At 37.1% G+C, this 19,063-nt stretch overlaps 1 protein-coding gene and 1 pseudogene across 9 annotated transcripts in view; one reads left to right on the top strand and one right to left on the bottom strand.

The window, feature by feature from the left end:
- CCDC82 (coiled-coil domain containing 82) overlaps window positions 1-19,063 on the bottom strand; it is a 52,763-nt gene that overhangs the window by 12,068 nt on the left and 21,632 nt on the right. For 8 of the 9 annotated variants that reach the window (XM_077113184.1, XM_077113181.1, XM_077113179.1 and 5 more), the window contains one exon: window positions 11,681-11,851. In XM_077113184.1, the coding sequence (XP_076969299.1) occupies window positions 11,681-11,851 (171 nt within the window). Of the gene's footprint in view, window positions 1-10,294; window positions 10,541-11,680; window positions 11,852-19,063 lie in introns of all 9 variants that reach the window. The other variant, XR_013156620.1, reaches the window with a different exon arrangement.
- On the top strand, window positions 13,257-14,558 carry LOC143643862 (vacuolar protein sorting-associated protein 4B pseudogene; annotated as a pseudogene).

Genomic DNA, 19,063 nt, shown 5'->3' with positions numbered 1-19,063 from the left:
CAAGCCTATTGTTGGGTAGGACGTTTTGATTAGGTTGTTTCCAGGGAGATATGACCTAGCCCATTCAAGATGGGTTTCAATCCTTGCTGGAGTCCTCTATGAGAGGATAAAAGACAGATGAAACTAAGAGAGCTCAGAGGTGCTTAGAGATAAAATGCCCAGAGACATTTTGGAGAGAGAGGGACATTTTGAAATCAGGAGCCAGGAGAGAAGGACGTGGACATCACCACATACCTTTCCATATAAAGAGGAACCCTGGATGTCATCAGCTTTTCTTGAGAGAAGGTGTCCTTGTTGTGATGCCTTAATTCAGACTTGTCATAGTCTTAGAACTGTAATTTTGTAACCTAATAAATCCCCTTTTAAAAAGCCAACACATTTCTGGTATATTGAAATCTGGCAGCTTTAGCAAACTGAAACAGATTTCGGCACCGGAGAAGTGGGATGCTGTGATTTGCAAAGTCCAAAAATGCTGGAAAACTGGATTGTGCCAGTTTGAATCTGCGGTAGACCTCAGAAAAGCCTTGTACTTTAATCCTCATTCAATACTGCTGGCTGGGAGCATTTTGATTGTTCCCATGGAGCTGTGACCCACCAAGTTGTGGGTGGTAACTTTTGATCAGATAGCTTCCATGAAGTTGTGACTCCACCCATTCATCCTTTAAAAGAGGAAACATTTTGGAAAGAGTCCCTTTTTGGATCCACGAGAAAGCCACAGCAGAGCCGAGCAGCGCTGCGAGGATGAGAGAACCACAGAGTCCACCAGCCAGGGACGTTTGGAGATGAAGAACACCCCTGGGGGAGCTTCGTGAAACAGAAGCTGGGAGAGAAAGCTAGCAGACTGTCGCCATGTTCACCACATGCCTTCCCAGTTGAGAGAGAAACACTGAACCCATCAGCCTTTTTTGAGTGAAGGTAACCTCTTCTTGGCACCTTAATTTGGACATTTTTATGGTCTTGTTTTAATTGGGACATTTTCTCGGCCATAGAACTGTAAACTAGCCATTTATTAAATTCCCCTTTCTAAAAGCCATTCTGTTTCTGGTATATTGCTTTCCGGCAGCTAGCAAACTAGAGCAGATTTTGGTACCAGAGGAGAGGGGTGCTGCTGCAGTTTGCAAATACCAAAAATGTTGGAGTGGCTTTTTAAATGGATAATGGGAAGATTTTGGAGGCATTGTAAGGAACCTGACAGAGAAGGCCTAAATTGCTTTGAAGAGACTGTTGGTAGAAATGTGTACTCTTAGGGATGCCCCAGATAAGGCCTTTGACAGAAATGAGGTGTGCGTTATTGCAGACTGGAAGGAAGGAGATACTTGTTTTAAAATGGTAGACAATCTGGCAAAATTGACTAGTGGCTTTGGCTGGAAGGCAGATTTTAAAAGCCTTGAAACTTGGCTATTTAACAGGAGAGATTTCCAAATTAAATGTGGAAAGTGCAGCCTGGTTTCTCCTCACAGCTTATTGTGAAGTGCGACAGGAAAGAGGTAAGCTGAGAACTGAACTCTTGTGTACAAAGAAACCAGAAATTAATGACCTGGAAAATTCTGGGTTTCCAGGAAGGGAGACCCCTGAGAACAGTGCCCCATGTGAAGATTTAGCCAAATGTGGAACCAGCCAGCTGTTGAGCACAGAGTCATTAAGGAATCCAAGCACGACAGCAAGTCAAAGCATACCAGGTTTACTGAGAAGGCAACAGAGTAAGAGCCAATGCACAGGAAAGAGAAGGCTCTGATCTTAGTTCTGGGGGCCAGTTTTTTTAAAGGGAGCAAGGTGAGGAGTGTGGAAAGACTGTAGGCATCACTGGGAGACATCAGGCTGGTGCAGAGCATGACTTCATGCTCATGGTTATCTGGTTTGGCCTCTGGAAGGTGGGGCATTGGCACATCTATGCTCGTCTATCTTGCCGGCACATCAGATACTGTCAGAGGAGCTGCTGAGGGAGAGAAACTGAAGGGCGCCCCCATGTCACAGAATCCATTTTGTACATCGTTTTATTTTCTGAGACCTGACACCAGCCATTTAAGAAAAAGCCAGGATTGGAGATGGAGTTATCCAGGAAGGATCTGTGAAAACTCCTTCTGTCTGATGGGTATAATCCTCCCCTACTATATAGGAAGCCAACAAGAGTGCTGTGAGACCTGTATAAACAGAGCTGCTTCCAGTCTGGACTAGGGAACTCAGAAATGGGACAATGTGAGGATAAAATAACTGCAGAGGCAGAAGCTTGGAGGCTGAGGTCCGGCTAGGAAAATGGACCCACCCAAGCATGTGGAGAGAGTAAGTTTGCCCTAAAGGCAGAGGATGGGCCTTCTACCTCCTTGCAGTGGAGAGTGGTACCACCTCAGGCCTTAGAGAGGGTGAAGCACACTCCTTGGGGATTGGTGAGAGCCTAGGCTGCCACCACATGGAGGGGTTGAGTATGTGCCCCAGAGATGGCAAAGAGCATGGGTGCAGCCCTGATGCTTGGAGAGGATGGAGCTGAGAAAATGGTGGTCTCCCCTGTGTCCCGCAAGGCTGCATTCAGAGAAAGGCAAGCCATAGAGTAGACCTTGGTAAAGGGTGGAACCGCTGCTTTTTTTTTTTATAATATATTTGCATACTTTTAAAAGACTCCTTAGTAAGAAGAGTCATAGAGTAACAAATTTTATAAAGTTTTAGGTAATTTATCAGTTTATCTTGGTAATCAAAGTTTTTAATCATTTCAGTCATGATATTAGGGATGGATGCCTTCCAGGTTTTCATAAGTATTTTTAGAGAAATTAATTAATTTAGAGAAATTTAAGGTCCTTATTGTTTCAGTTTGCGAATGCTGCCAGAATGCAATATACCAGAACTAGAATGGCTCTTATAAAGGGGATTTATTAAGTTACAAGTTTACATTTCTAAGGCCTTAAAAATGTCCATACTAAGGCCTCCAGAGAAAAAATACCTTGGCTCCAAAGAAAGGTCAATGGCATTCGGGATTTCTCTGTCAGCTGGAAAGGCACGTGACTGCAATTCTTGCTCCCGATTCATTGCTTTGTGCTTCTGATTCCAGTGGCTTCCTCTCTAAGTGTCTATTGGTCCTGACTTAGCTGCTTTGGGGCAAAACTCTGGGTTTCGTTTCTTAGCTTACATGAAAAAGCACATGGCAATGTCTGCCAGGCTCTGGTTCCTGTCTAACTTCTGATGGCTCTCTCAGCTCCTAGCATCTCCTGGATTCTGCATTTCCATACAACTGCATCTAAACTTTCTCTGTCCATATACCAAGCATCTCCAAAATGTCTCTCCTCTTAAAGGACTCTGGTAAAGTAATCAAGACCCACCCTGAATGGGCAGAGTTACATCTCCACCTAATCAAAAGGTTACATCCACAATTGAGGTCAGTTTCCATGGAAATAATCTCATCAAAGATTCCAGCCTAAACAATAGGTCTGGCCCCACAAAATTGGATCAGGATTGAAAGAACATGGCTTTTCTGGAGTGCCTAACAGTTTCAAACTAGCACACTTATGTTTATATGAGAAACTGAGCTAGGGTTGTCTATCTTGCTGTCTTTGTGTAGTCTTGCAACAAATGTCAGGATGATAATTTTTACTTCTAAATTTGCCATGAAAATATTTTACTGTATAAAAATCCCTAAATAGAAAGTCAAGAGACCTGATTCTACTACTAAATATTGGTGTGATTTTGGAAAGTCTTTTTTTAGCTCTTTGTTCATCACTCTCGTCTTTGTAAAATGAGGATGTTAAATATGCAAGATCCCTATATTAGGGTAATTAATGCTGTCTATTTTAATATACGTAAAAGCCATTTCAGGGGCTTAACACAATAAAATTTATTTCTTGCTCACATCTTGGTCAGGGTGTCTCGCCTGTGGTTTTCCTTATGATGACTGAGGAATTCTAGTTCTTTCCATCTGGTGCTTTTTCCATCTTATACAACTTTCTTGGGGTTTTCTTCTGGATCCTTTGTATTCAGTTGGTTGACAACAAAGAGCTCTTGCAAGGATTCCATAAAACATATTGTGGTGAGGTGTGTCACTATGGTTCACATTCATTGGCTAGAACCCTAGTCAAGTAGTCTCAGTTTCTAACTGCAAGGCAGTTAGGAAATGTCCTTCTGAGTATCCAGGAAGAAGAAACAGGATTGGTGAGCATCGATTCAATCTCCGCCACAGTGCTTTTAAATTTTTACATTATTTGATTCTGTATTCACTAACAAACTCTTTCTCCTATTGCATGTTACATTTTGTGCCTTTAATGACTCAAAATTTACTTTAAAGGGACTGCCACTTTCTAAAGCCCGAAGATAAATGACTTTTAGGCTGTGAAATCTAATGAACTTTGGCCTGTAGGTTTTCAAAACTGCTTAGGTCCACTGACCCCTTTATTCCTTTCTCCCTATGGAAGTGGGTATATGTATTCTATGACTGTTCCTCTTTTGTATGTTGGCAGCAAATAAGCTGTTCTGCGATTTTTGGGTCCAGAGCCAGAGGAGAATTTTGCCTTAGGGCATACCATGCCTGTAACTGACTTTGAGATTTTTTTCTGACTTTGTATGTTATTTGTATTGTTTAAGGCTTTCTGATATTGTTATGGAATGAATGTATTTTGCATTTGGAAAGAACATGTCTTTTTGGGGGTCCAAAGGGTGGAATGTGCCAGTATGAATCTGTGGTGGACCCCAGAAAAGCCATGTACTTAAATCCTCATTCAATGTTACTGACTGGGAGCATTTTGATTGTTCCCGTGGAGATATTACCCACACAATTGTGGGTAGTAACCTTTGATTAGATACCTTCCATGGAGTTGTGATTCTACCCATTAATTCTTTAAAAGAAGAAATATTTTGGGGTTACGTTTTAGAGCCATGAGAAAGCCACAGCAGAGCCGAGCAGAGCTACAAGGCTGAGAGAACCACAGAGTCCACTAGCCAGCAACCTCTGGAGCGACCTTTGGAGATGAAGGAGAATGCCCATGGGGAAGCTTTGTGAAACAAGAAGCTGAAAGCTAGCAGATTTATTTCTGTTCTGGAATAATGAAAATGTTCTAAAATCGATCATGGGAATGTATGTACAACTATGTGATGATACTGTGAGCCAGTGACTGTATACTTTGAATAAGGTTTGCGTGCTCTGTGAATATATCTCAATAAAATTGAAGAAAAAATTTCCTATGATAATTTTCTAGCTATAAAAAATATATAAAACTGGAACAAACTCTGATACCAATACTAAGCATTGGCAGTTTTTCATTTATTTATTAAACATAACATACAAACACAAACATTCTTACCATATGATCATTCCATTCTTGATATGTAATCAATAACTCACTATATCATCACATAGTTGTATATTCATCATCACGATCATTTCTTAGAACATTTGCATCAATTCAGAAAAAGAAATAAAGAGAACAAATCATACATACCATACTCCTTACCCCTCCCTTTCATTGATCACTAGCATTTCAGTCTACTAAATTTATTTTCACATTTGTTCTCCCTATTATTTATTTATTTTTAATCCATACATTTTACTCATCTGTCAATAAGGTAGAGAAAAGGAGCATCAGACACAAAGTTTTCACAGTCACACAGTAACATTGTGAAAGTTACACCATTATACAATCATCTTCAAGAAACATGGCTACTAGAACATAGCTCTACATTTTCAGGCAGTTCTCTTCAGCCTCTCCATTATACCTTAACTAAAAAGGTGCTATCTATATAATGTGTAAGAATAACCTCTAGGATAAACTCTCCACTCTGTTTGGAATCTCTCAGCCATTGATGCTTTATTTTGTCTCATTTCACTCTTCCCCTTTTGGTCAAGAAGGTTTTCTCAATCCCTTGATGCTGAGTCCCAGCTCATTTTAGGATTTCTGTCCCACTCTGCCAGGAAGGTCCACACCTGTACCTCTGTACATGGGAGTCATGTCCCATGTACAGAGGGGGAGGGCAGTGAGTTTTCTTGTCATGTTGGCTGAGAGAGAGAGGCCACATCTGAGCAACAAAAGAGGTTCTCTGGGGGTGACTCTTAGGCCTAAATTTAAGTAGGCTTCGCCTATCCTTTGCAGGGTTAAGTTTCATATGAACAAATCCCAAGATTGAGGGCTTAGCCTATTGCTTTGGTTGTCCCCACTGCTTGTGAGAATATCAAGAATTCTCCACTTGGGGAAACTGAATTTTCCCCCTTTCTCGCCATTCCCCCAAAGGAACTTTGCAATACTTTTTTATTCACTGTTCAAATCACTTTGGGATTTATTGGGGCATCACTCTGGACAAACCTACAAAATCTCATGCCCTACTCAAGGTTCCAAGTATTATGGTGTTCAATTAAGCTGTCCACATAAGTTATATTAAAAAATGCACTAGTCAAAATAAAAATTTTGTACCAAATAAACATTTTTTGCTTTAGTCTCACACATAAGTAAAAGTTATAAAATATTAATTATCATCTATTTTCATCACCCTGCAATATTGACATTCCTTTGTTCTTCCTTATGCAAAAACATTTTTAAAATTGTACATTTAGTCACTATCATTATACATTCTAGGCATTCCTAGATTATTCCATCTCAGTCTTTATTATATATCTTTCCTTCTGATTTCATTTGTGCATTGGCAGGTTTTTACTGAATACTTTTTTCCCCCAAAAAACGTTGTATAGTAAAAAATAACTTTGTTTTTAAGGCATATTTGTTGCTTTAATTAATGTGTCCTTCAAGATACATTAAATTTTTATTGTTAGCCAGCTATTAAAATATTAAGATCTATGTTTGTTTATATGGTCTTCTAGGATTCTATAATTAAGAACACTTTTTCTGTGAACGGAACTAACCAGAACATTTCTCTTTCAAAACTTTTTGCATGCTTATACTTTGTTATATAAACCTATAGCTAAAACAGGAAGACAAAATATTTCATGAAAATACTATGTTTAACTGTTAATGAAGTATGATATCCATGGACAAAAAGGCACATATAACTGTATAGCTCATTGAATGGATCACCCATGTAACTAGCACCCAGGTCAAGAAACAGAATTATGTCCAGCACCTGAGAAGTCCTCATCATCTTCCTTTCCAGTTACTATTCTGTCAACCACTAAACATTAATTCATATGATAAACAAGTATAATGGGCTGTAATAATACACTAAAAACCAGGGGTTTGGAGGAGGTCCATTTGCAGTATTGTAGCCATTACATTCATCTGTTTTCTAGAAGTCTTACAACAATTGTTCAGGCTCTTCTATATAAAATGTGATCACTCACTATTTTGGAAAAAAATAGTTTGAGAACATTCTAAATGTAATTTGGGACTTACTGAAATATATAAGTAGAGACTAGAAGGGTGGAAATTAGAAATGGAAACAAGCAAACTATAGTGTTTAATATTTTCAAAGGATACTTTTTTTCACACAGGAAAGAAAAATAGGGTTTTTAAAATGTCTCTCCTTTCCTCTTGTCCAAACTTTAAAAATTCTTACAGGTACATTCATCTCGTTTTGTGGAAAAGGAGAGTACAATGTGATGGAAATATAAATTACATTATTTTCTGATTGTATTTTATCCAGAACAGCCACAGGAATCTTCTCCCACACAATCTATTTTGAGAGCAGAAATGGAAATACTAAATACCTGCCCTTTTAGTGAATTCACTAAGGAACCTCAAGTGGCTACAGCATCTTTTAAGGTGTCTTTTTATTAAAATTGGGATGTAGAGGTGTGTATATTGTTGAAATGTCATTTACTATCAGGACCGATTTGATCATAATGTTGAAATGGGAAAGCTACCTATAATAAACAAGCAATGTACAATAATACCAGATTGTTCTCAAAGCAAATAAGCAAGATGACAATTAAATGATTTCTGACCCACAGTATAGTTTCATGAACTGATAAATCTGAGGATAACTCTCAGTTATCAATGTGATTTAAGGGATCCTACATATTCAAAGATATAACTGGAAACAGAACTAAAAACTGTCACCAAATTTTCCTAAAGCAGAGGAGGCTGAATTGCAAAGTAGTAGAAAGGATCTGATTTGTAATTTATTAGATGTGTCATACGGAAATGTAAGTTAACAGTGGTTAACAAACTAAAGCAAAGAAACACAATAAAATGTGTATTATGTACATGTGGCAATATCCAGCTAACTATAAATTGTTTTTTTGAGGTATTTCTCTAATCTCTCATTTATATGTGGAGGATCCAGCTCCTAAGAGAAGTTAAAGAATGGAGAATCAAGAAAAAAGATTTGCAAGGAAAGGGGAAAGAAGGGAAGAAGTTTGACTAGTGCTCCTAGGTTTCTAGAAACAGATAGTGCAATAGGCCAAACCAAGGGATTCTATCTTCTCTTATTTGTTGTTGGTATTTTTCCTCGCATTGACACATTACTCAATGCCACTGGCCTCAAAATTACTGCCTCTTCCCATCAGATCTTAAGCATCTTAAGGAGTATGAGTGGGCACTGGGAAAAATTGAAGAGTAACTGAAAATTGTTTTCTGTCCTCCCAACTGTCTTTCTGACTTCACATCTGTTCTTTGCTGTAGATAATTACCTTCTCATCTAAATACAAGACTTTACCACAGTCTGATGGTACAAGGCCCCTCACCGAAGTATTCTACTCAACACTGCTGTTACAAAAATTTTTCTCTCCCATGAATTCCACTTTCTACCAAAGCATTCTTTCATTCAAAGAAGCTAATCTCAGATAAGAGAGGAGAAATGCTTTATCACTAAACAAATTCATAGGTAAATGAATTTTTAAAAATGTGTTATTTTCTCATTAAAAGAAAACCCTAGTTAACCCCAAATTCTCAAGTTCATGTAACTACAAACAGCAATACAAAATGAAGAATTATAGCTAATTTTCAGAATTATTCACTAAAGGGAGATTTAATGGGTAGCAGAGGTTGGGAGTAGACACAGTTTTGTTAGTACTTTTGGATTAAATAAGGTTTGTTTCTTTCTCCCTCCCTTCCTTCCTTTTTCTCCTTCTCTCCTTCCTTCCCTCCCTCCCTCCTTTCCTGTACATACACTGACAAAACTGTAGTTCAAAAAGATAAAAAACAGATTTTAATAAAAAGTGACTCTTCCCCTTAAAGAAAAAATTACTGAATAATATTAAAGAAATTTCAATCACACTACCTTAATACATACAATAACTAATTTAATATTTGCATATAACATACATACAAATACTGATTTTTACATAGATGCAAAGATACATTATTATTTCACTTTTACATTGTCTAGCATTATTTCATGACTTTCATAAATATTATTCTAATGATTGTATTATATTTGATCACAAAGTGATATATCATAGCTTATTAAATCACTATCTTAATATTTGGATTATTTTCAAAATTTTTTTTATCATAAATAATGTTTCAATTAACTTCTTTGTTTTCACTGAATTATTTTGGCCAGGATAAATTTATAGGCACTGAATATGTGTAGCTTTGTAACTCTGGCTATATGTAGCTATCCAGCATCCTAAAAAAGATATGGCACACACTTTATTCCTCTTGGAACCTTATTTTCCATGAAACTTGTTTTGGTTATCTAAAGCTGTCAGAATGTAGTATACCAGAAATGGAATCGGTATTTTTTTTTTTGGCATGGGCAAGCTCCGGGAATCAAACCAGGGTCTCCGGCATGGCAAGTGAGAATTCTGCTACTGAGCCACCATTGCATGGCCTGGAATGGACTTTAAAAAGGGAATTTTTAAGTTACAAGTTTAAAATTCTAAGGCCATAACAATGTCCAAACTAAGGCATCCAGAGAAAGATACCTTGACCCAAGAACAGCTGATGGGTTCAGAATAACTCTGTCAGCTGGGAAGGCACATGGCTGGCATCTGCTGGGGTCTTTGGCTTCTAGTTTCAAACTGCTTCCCGGGGTGGGGGTGGGGGGGGTTCTTTCTACATCTCCAAATGTCTGGGTCTTGGGTTAGCTCTCTATTCTTTCCAAAATGCTTCCCCTTTTAAAGGACCCAAAAAGCTAATCAAGACACACTGTAAATGGGCAGAGGCTCATTTCCATCTAATCAAATGGTGTGTCACATCTTTATGGAAGTAGTCCAGTCAAAGTTCCCACTCCACGATATTGAATTAGGTTTAAAAGAAACGTGGCTGCTCCCACAAGACCAGATCAGGAAAATGGACAAGGCTTTTCTGCAGTACATAACAATTTCAAACCAGCACAAACCTATTTGTTTCAATGCAACCCTGCCAGCACTGCATTTTATCATTTGATTTAAAAATAGTTTTTACTTAAAGAGCTAAAGACTGACCTCTTAAGGTAGTTTTCATTTGCATGCCTTTAAATGAAAAATGAACATTTTCCATGTGCTTGATAACTTTTACATTTTTCCATTGTATGACTAGTAATATTAATAGTCTTTGTTTTTATTTTAGGATATCTCTTTAATTCTTTAGATACTTTAATCCATTTTTTTTTATACAGAGTCTTTCTTCCTTCACATGGATCTTAGAGCATTTGAAATGGTTTCCAACCCTACTTCCCTTATCAGGATTAGCTATGGATAGCAAAGGAGGTGAAAGAGAAATATTTTTTATCTGTAACAGAACATGGTCCTTAATGTATTAAATTACTTTTGTTAGGATTCTAGGTATCTTATCTTATAAAAAGTCACTAGATCAGTTTTTAAATAACATGGAAATTTAAATGACTATGTTGAAAAAGAAAAACATCTTTTATAGTAACTTGCTAAATAAAACATTAAAGACTCATCTTGAATTCACTATTCCTATACAATCTTCTGATTGATCCCTAAGACCCAGACTGCCCAGAGGAATCTAGTCAATCATTGCAACAGAGCACAGAGAGATAATACTACTCAATTTAGAAGAATTCAGATAAATAAGATATTTTCCTCATCATAACTGGCAGGGAGCATTAGTGACAACTTTGGGTCTCTAATCTACCCTCCCCCAACCCACCCCCCACCCCCGACTCATCACCTCTCTACAGATATGCATACTCTCTAGAGTAAGGTCTCAATATTTTCACATTTATAAATGCAACTTTCATAAAGTAAGATTAAAAAATAAATACAAGTAATATACATCTGCACTTTTTATCTCTTTGCATTGCACTGCTCTACACCTGCCTATTAAATACTTATTCTTCAGTTTTATCAATTTATTCAAAATCAACAGTACTCTACATATGTGATGATTACTCTAGGCTCTGTCATCTGATATAACTTAGGTTCAAGTATGGTGTTCTTTCAGTTCTCTCACATTAGGATGAATAGTCATATTTAATCATTTGCTTGTAGATTATCAGTTTGGTGAATTATCCACTATAAAATTTTCTACCTGGGTCAAATTCCCCTTTGGAGTCCAAGGACACTCCTGCCTCCCCTGCCTCAGAGATCTTCCTTCTCATTTTCATTCTGTATGCTGTCCCTTCTCCTGCCCATCAGTGACAAATACTTACAGAATATGCACCTATTTTCTTATCTGACTGAATTAGAAAATGCATCTGCTGTTTAAGACATATTTTTCATATTCAAAAATACCCCTCTTTCCTTGTATTTTTCTCTTCTAGGGCTAATTTCTCCATTTGTGAAAATAATCTAGGATTATTTGTGCAAGTTTATGTACCAAAAATATTTAAATACTGAAAACTAAAGTTAGAGGGAAAAAAATACCTGTTTATCATGAGACATGAAGTCATCTGTTTCCATAGTCCTGGTGTTATACAACTTTCCTGATAAATGGACTGAATATTTACAATAGCGATGCAACCCACAAGCCTGGCAGGAACAATTTTCAGGATTCTTCCAATGTATACTTACATTAGAGTAACTTTCTACCCGCTCCTGAAAAATTACAAAATGGAATAAAATTAAATGAAGCTTATTTAAAAGAAAAAAAAAACATAAAAAGAACCTAACCAAATTAAAATCTATCTTAGGAATTAAAATAATAGGAAGAGACATAATAACAAAACACATGGGTATTTATTTCCTACTTTAATAATGAGCACACAGTAGGTCTTTAACAAGTTCCTCAAAATAAAATAAGCTTATAATCTAGGCTATTAAATGAGGAAAAAACCAGCCTAGGGAAAAAAATGTTTCATATCCCTCACACTTATGAGTTACTAGTAAACACTGCTGTTGACAGATTTTAATTTACTTCTATCTCTCATCTTTAGTTATTGTTTATGAGGCAGTAATTAGTTAAAGGTAGGAAAGAATATGCAGCAAAAATTTAGGATAATCCTGAAGAGATGAATTCATTAGGTCAAAAATTGAGAACAAGATCTCATGCAATTTCCATTGTAGGAATTATATTTTCCACAATATATTCCAGAAATAATTTAATTCTCCTATAGTAATACTGTGGAAGTATGCAAATTGGAACTAGGATTGCTAGGTATGCAGTACTAACATGGAAAGTCTAGTACCTGAGTTTTCAGTGAGAAAACAAACTGAGAAAATACTTGGCATTCATAAATAAGTTTGATTAACATGCTGTAAAACTGTGTTTGAGTACTTACTATTCCAATTAGTAGTGGAGATTAGGTTTTACCAAAATATTTAAACTGTACATAATGAGCATATTATTATGATTACTAATCCACATTTGCATCCTCTAACAGCCCAATGACAATTAAGTATCAACATGTTGATTAGTTTCTTTTTTACTATATATGATTTACAACATTGTCTTTTGTGTCTACCGTTCATATTTCTCATATTTCAGGAAACTCTTTTTTAAAAAAATGTCTTTTATTGTGAAAAATAACACATATACAAAGAAAAGAAAGAAAAAGCAACAATTTTCAAAGTAGTCTTCAATAAGCTGTTACTTAACACATTTCAGAGCTTGTTATGGGTTACCGTTCCACTACTTCAGATTTTTCGTTCTAGCTGCTTCAAAACACTGGAGGACAGAAGAAATATCAATATAGTGATCAGGAGTTATACTCATTCATTAAATCCTATTTTCTCTGTTATAACTCCTCTTTTGATCCTTCTCCCAATCTATAGGGATCTTTAGGCAATGCCCATTTTTACTTTTTCATGTTGAGAAGGGGTGTTGACACTAAAGGATAGGGGCATATAGTTAGTTGACAATTTTGGAGAGGCTTGTCCCTATGGGTTTTAAGATTTATCTGGCTTAGGAACCCTCAGAAAACTATAAGTTCCAGGAAAGCAAACTTAGTATATGAAATTTTTATAGCGTCTCAGTTTTAGCTGTAGGTGTTCTTAAGAGCTAATGGGAGTGGATTATGCCTTGCCTCTCTTCCAACAGAAAGCAATAGATCTTGCTAACAAAGTGGCTCAAGAAGACAAGCTGAGAACTATGAGGAAGCCCTTCAACTCTATCAACATGCGGTACAGTATTTTCTCCATGTAGCTAAATATGTAGCATAAGGTGATAAAGCCAAGGAAAGTATCAGGGCAAAGTACACAGAAAATCTTGAAAGCAGAAAAACGAAAGGAGTACCTGAAAAAGAAAGAAAGAAAAAAACACAGAAACCAGTGAAAGAGGGATAACTGAGTACAGTGGATGAGAAGGGAATGACAGTGAAGAGGAAGGAGAATCTGGTGATCCTGAAAAAAAGAAACTACAGAATCAACTTCAAGGTGCCATTGTTACACAGCAACTACATGTGAAATGGAACCACGTGGCTGGTCTGGAAGGAGCCTAAGAAGCACTTAAGGAGGCTGTGATATTGTTTATTAAATTTCCTCATCTTTTTATAGGCAAGAGAACACCTTGGAGGGGCATTCTATCTTTTGAGCCACCTGGAACAGGGTGCAAACCACTGAAGCAAACCACCAATGTTTTTTTCACTGTCTTCCTCTGACTTTGTTTCTAAGTGGCTAGGCGAAAGTGAAAAGCCAGTGAAGAATTTATTCTAACTTGCCAGAGAGAACAAACTTTCCATTATATTCACTGATGAAACTGATTCTCTTTGTGTTCAAGAAGTGAAAATGAAAGTGAAGCTGCATGTAGAATTAAAACTGAATTCCTATTTCAAATATAAAGGATTGCTGTGGACAATAATGGAATTTTGGTTATGGGAGCTACAAATTCACCCTGGGTTCAGCATTCTGCCATTAGACAAAGATTTGAGAAACAAATTTATATTCCTTTGTCTGAGGCCCATGCCTGAGCAGCAATGTTTAAACTGCATTTAGGGACCACTCAAAACAGCTTATGGAAACAGACTTCTGAGAACTTGAAAACTGATGGTTATTCAGGGGCAGATAAAAGTATTATTGTATATGATACACTTATGCAGCTTGTTAGAAAAGTACAGCTAGCCAATCATTTTAAAAAGGTTCATGGACCTTCCCAAGTTAACCCTAACAACATAATAGATGATTTGCTAATGCCCTGTCCAGTGATCCTGGTGTCACTGAAATAACATGGATGGGTGTCCCCAGGGATAAACTTTTAGAGCAAGTTTCCACGTTGGACATCCTACAGTCATTGCCTAGCATAAAACCTGCAGTTACTGAACACAATTTGTTGAAATTAAAGAAGTTTACAGAAGGCCAAGAAGGCTAAACCAAAGCAATAGGAAGAGGTTTACCATACGTAGTCTTTCTTTCACAGATTACTTTTGCCTTTCTTGGATGGCATTCAGATTATTTCCAAACTCTCTCTTGCCACAGGGATAAATGGGTCTCACTTCAGAGGTCCTTTAAGTTTTACATTGTACCTTTCCTCCATTACCTATTAAATGCCCCTATTCACAAAAATTACAGAGTACTAGTTATGAAGAAATGAGTGATATATGAATGGAAAATAATAGAAATTACCCAGGTGTGCTGGTTTGAAAGGAAGCATGTTCCCTAAGAAAAGCCATGTTTTAATATAAATCCCATTTCATAAAGGTAGAATAATCCCTATTCAATACTGTATATTTGAAACTGCAATGAGATCATCTCCCTGGTTGATGTGATTTAGTCAAGAGTGGTTGTTAAGTTGGATTAGGTGATGACATGTCTCCACCCATTTGAGTGGGTCTTGATTAGTTTCTGAAGTCCTATAAAAGAGGAAACATTTTGGAGACAGAGATTCAGAGAGAGCAGAGAATGCTGCAGCACCATGAAGCGGAGAGTCCACCAGCCAGTGACCTTTGGAGATGAAGAAGGAAAATGCCTCCCAGGGAGCTTCATGAAATAGGAAGCCAGGAGAAGACTCTAGCAGATGACGTCGTGTTTGCCATGTGCCCTTTCAGCTGAGAGAGAAGCCCTGACTGTGTTTGCCATGTGCCTTCTCACTTGAGAGAGACTCTGAACTTCATGGGTCTTCTTGAACTAAGGAATCTTTCCCTAGATGCCTTTGATTGGACATTTCTTTAGACTTGTTTTAACTGGGACATTTTCTCGGCCTTAGAACTGTAAACTAGCAACTCATTAAATTCCCCTTTTTAAAAGCCATTCCGTTTCTGGTATATCGCATTCCAGCAGCTAGCAAACTAGAACACCAGGAAAAAGCAGATTGCAATGAACTGAGATACAAATATTTTTAAATGTTTTGAATGCCGGTCTTTGCAAAGAGCATTTATCCTTTTGTGACTAAAATGAAATAGGGTTTAGTTGATAGTTTGGAAAAAATTTATAGTTCTTAAATATCATTCTTATTATTAAAGTAAAATTTATTTGCTTCATTCAAAATTTAAAATGATAGAATCTCTACTCTCAGGGATAGGCAGTATATGATAAAAGTTACAAGCACTGTGTTTGGCTTTGAAAGATTTTTATCTGTGTTATATAGCCAGTGAGTGCCCTGACTGTAATACTGATTTCTGAGAGAGTGAATTTTTTTCTCTCTGTGTGGATTTAAATATTTTCAATGATACCTTTCACTGTGCAACCTCAAGGGAATTAATTTCTAAATTAGGCATTGTCTTTACCTTGAGGAAGGAAATTGTTTATTTCAGTGTCTTTTTATGGCAAGTTTGACCAAAATAGGTGGTAAATAAATATATAGTTTTTAAATAACTCATGAAATACTGTAATGTAAACCTTTGCTAATAAAGACATGACCTCTCTTTGGATTATGGAACTTCCTTCTATGTGATGTATAAGTGTGTATAAATTTTTTTTAATATAGGTTCAGAAGGGTCTTGTCTTTTACCTTTTAAGTTCAGGGAACAGTTTATCCTGGCCATACACATTATCAGTGTAATGCTTTATGCAACTTTAGAAATGCACAGAATATCATTAAATAATAAAATATAGACATATTATGCTATCTTTATATCTTCAAATAAATAATCTGAAGATGTATATTAAAAAACTTTAGCATCAACAGTAAATTGTACCTTGTATATCGGCATTAGCTATACATGCAAAAGATTATTAGCTAGAATGAGGTAGATTCCTTAATTACTGTAAAGTTCTACCTTGCAAATGCTATAAAATAACTTGCATTTTAAGGTAAATTTGTACATTTTACATGTTATGCTATATGGTTGCCTTTGGGTTTTCTATACAGATTGTTTTTATTGATGCTAATTGGAAATCATGGGTCTGAAATAGGTTGTTCTTATGTGAAGTAAATTGATATGACTTACTACTGGCTAAAAAATGTTTACAGGAGTGATATTTGTTGGAGTTTAGCAAACCATGCAATTTGCACAATTTAACGGAAGCCTGCATAATAGTAGCCTCCAGAACAGCCCCTTGACTCTATTTGGTCTCTCTTAGCTGCTGATGCCTTGTCATTACTCTTCTTTTCCTTTTTAGTAAAGAAGGTGTTGTCAATCCCACAGTGCCAGGGCCAGACTCATTTCTGGGAGTCAAGCTCCATGTTGTCAGGGAGACTTTCACCCTTGACATGTCCCATGTAGGGTGGAGGGTAATTATTTTCCTTGTAGCGTTGGGCATAGAGACAGAGAAGTCACAACTGAGCCACAAAAGAGGTTTCCTGGAAGCAACTCCTAGGCCTCATAATAGGTAGTTTTAGCTTCTCCACTACAGAACTAAGTTTCAAAAGGGTAAGCATGAAAATCAAGGGCCTGGACTATTTTCTTGGGAGTCCCAAATGGTTGAGAGGGTACCATGGGTTTCCCAGATGAGAAAGTTTAAAAGTTCCTTTTTTTTTTAACCTTCAAACCCCCAAGGGACTCTACCAATACTTTTTAATTATTAGCCGGCCATAGTCTGAGATGTATCCAGGTATTACATTAAGATGTACAGAATTACAAGGCCTTGTTCCTGTTCTAGATTCCAGGAGATTGGGTTGTTTAAATGAGCTATCCACATGGCCTGATTTAGATATGAGTGTTATAGAAAAATTAGGTCATAGACATAATAAATCTCTCTGCCTTTGGTCTCATACAGTAGCTGAAGATCTAGAGTACATACACTATCATCTTTTACTCTGTATTCTTATTTACCTTAGTCCCAGCCAGATGGGCCTCATTTTTAAAAAAATTTTTTAACTTTTTTTATTGTATGGTATAACATAAATACGAAGTAAAGAAATAGTTTTCAAAGCACCCTTCAAAAAGGGGTAACAGGATAGATCCCAGAATTTGTCATGGGCTACCATATGATCCTCTCATATTTTTCCTTCTAGCTGCTCCAGGCTTAAATACTTCTCATCATCACAACTGACTTTTTTTTGTGAACAATAACATATATACAAAAAAGCTATAAATTTCCAAGCACAGCACCACAGTTAGTTGTAGAACATATTTCAGACTTTGACATGGGTTACAATTTCACAATTTTAGGTTTTTACTTCTAGCTGCTCTAACGAGACTAAAGAGATTTCAACTTAATGATTCAGCATTCATATTCATTTGTTAAGTCCTATCTTCTATGTATATCACCTTTGATCTTTCCATCCCTCTCTTTGGGCTTGTTTGGGTTATGGCAATTCTAAATTTTTGATATTGAAAGGGTCTGTCACTAATACGGGGTAGGGAGATGGAATTATCTGATGTTCTGGAGAGGCTGGGCTAGATGTCAGGACTTACCTGGACCAAGGACCCATCTGGAGGTTGTAGGTTTTTGGCAAGTTACTCTAGTGCCTGGAACTCTTGTGGAATCTTATAAATTGCCCTGGGTGTTCTTTAGGATTGGCTGGAATGGTCCTGTTTGGGGGCTGGCGGGTTTTGATAGGTAGCAAGGTCTACCTGAAGCTTGCTTAAGAGCAACCTCTAGAGTAGCCTCTCAACTCTATCTGAACTCTCTCTACCACAGATACTTTCTTAATTACACTTCTTATCCCTCATTCGGTCAGGATGTAATTGTTGATCCCACGGTGCGAGGTCTGGATTCATCTCTTGGAATCCTCTCCCATGTCGCCAGGGAGACTTTCACCCTTTGATGTCATGTTCCACTTAGGGGGGTGGGCAATGATTTCATTTGTAAAGTTGGGCTTAGAGACTGAGGCTACATCTGAGCAACAAAAGAGGTCATCCAGAAGTAACTCTTAGGCATGCTTATAGGTAGTCTAAGCTTCTATGCTACCTACATAAGCTTCACAAGAGTAAGCCTCACGATTGGGGGCATGGCCTATTGATTTGGGTGGCCCTAAAGTTTGACACAGTATCAGGGGATTCCCTGATGGCAAGGTTTAATAGTTCCATAGCCTTTCTCCCCTCCCTCAGGGGACTTTGCCAATACTTTTTTGATTATCTGGTTAATATACTCTAGGATGTTTCCAGGAATTACAATAATCTACACAGGATAAAGGACCTCTTTCTCATTCCGTGCTGTGTTTCAGTTGTTCAAATTAGCTATACAGATAATATATCATTATCTACAGAAAATTTCAGTTCCAGATCAAATAAACTTTTCTTCCATTGGTCTCAAAGAGTATGTGTGGTTCTAAAATATAGACACTGTCTTCCTTACTCCTATATACTGAATTACTTAAACCCAACCTGTTCAGCTTCGTTCTTATCTCTAAATACCAGGTTATATATATAAAACAGCCTTTCAGAATCCAGAAATAATAATCACCACTCCAGACTTAATGTGTCTGTTCTAAAAGCTTGCAATCTAGACCCCTGTTTTCTTATAAGCATTTTCTAAAGGTGACCATACTAT

This window comes from Tamandua tetradactyla, chromosome 8, assembly GCF_023851605.1.
Source record: "Tamandua tetradactyla isolate mTamTet1 chromosome 8, mTamTet1.pri, whole genome shotgun sequence".
Classification (NCBI taxonomy): domain Eukaryota; kingdom Metazoa; phylum Chordata; class Mammalia; order Pilosa; family Myrmecophagidae; genus Tamandua; species Tamandua tetradactyla.
Note: the sequence above shows the minus strand (reverse complement) of the source record. Positions and strands in the feature narration are given on the sequence as shown.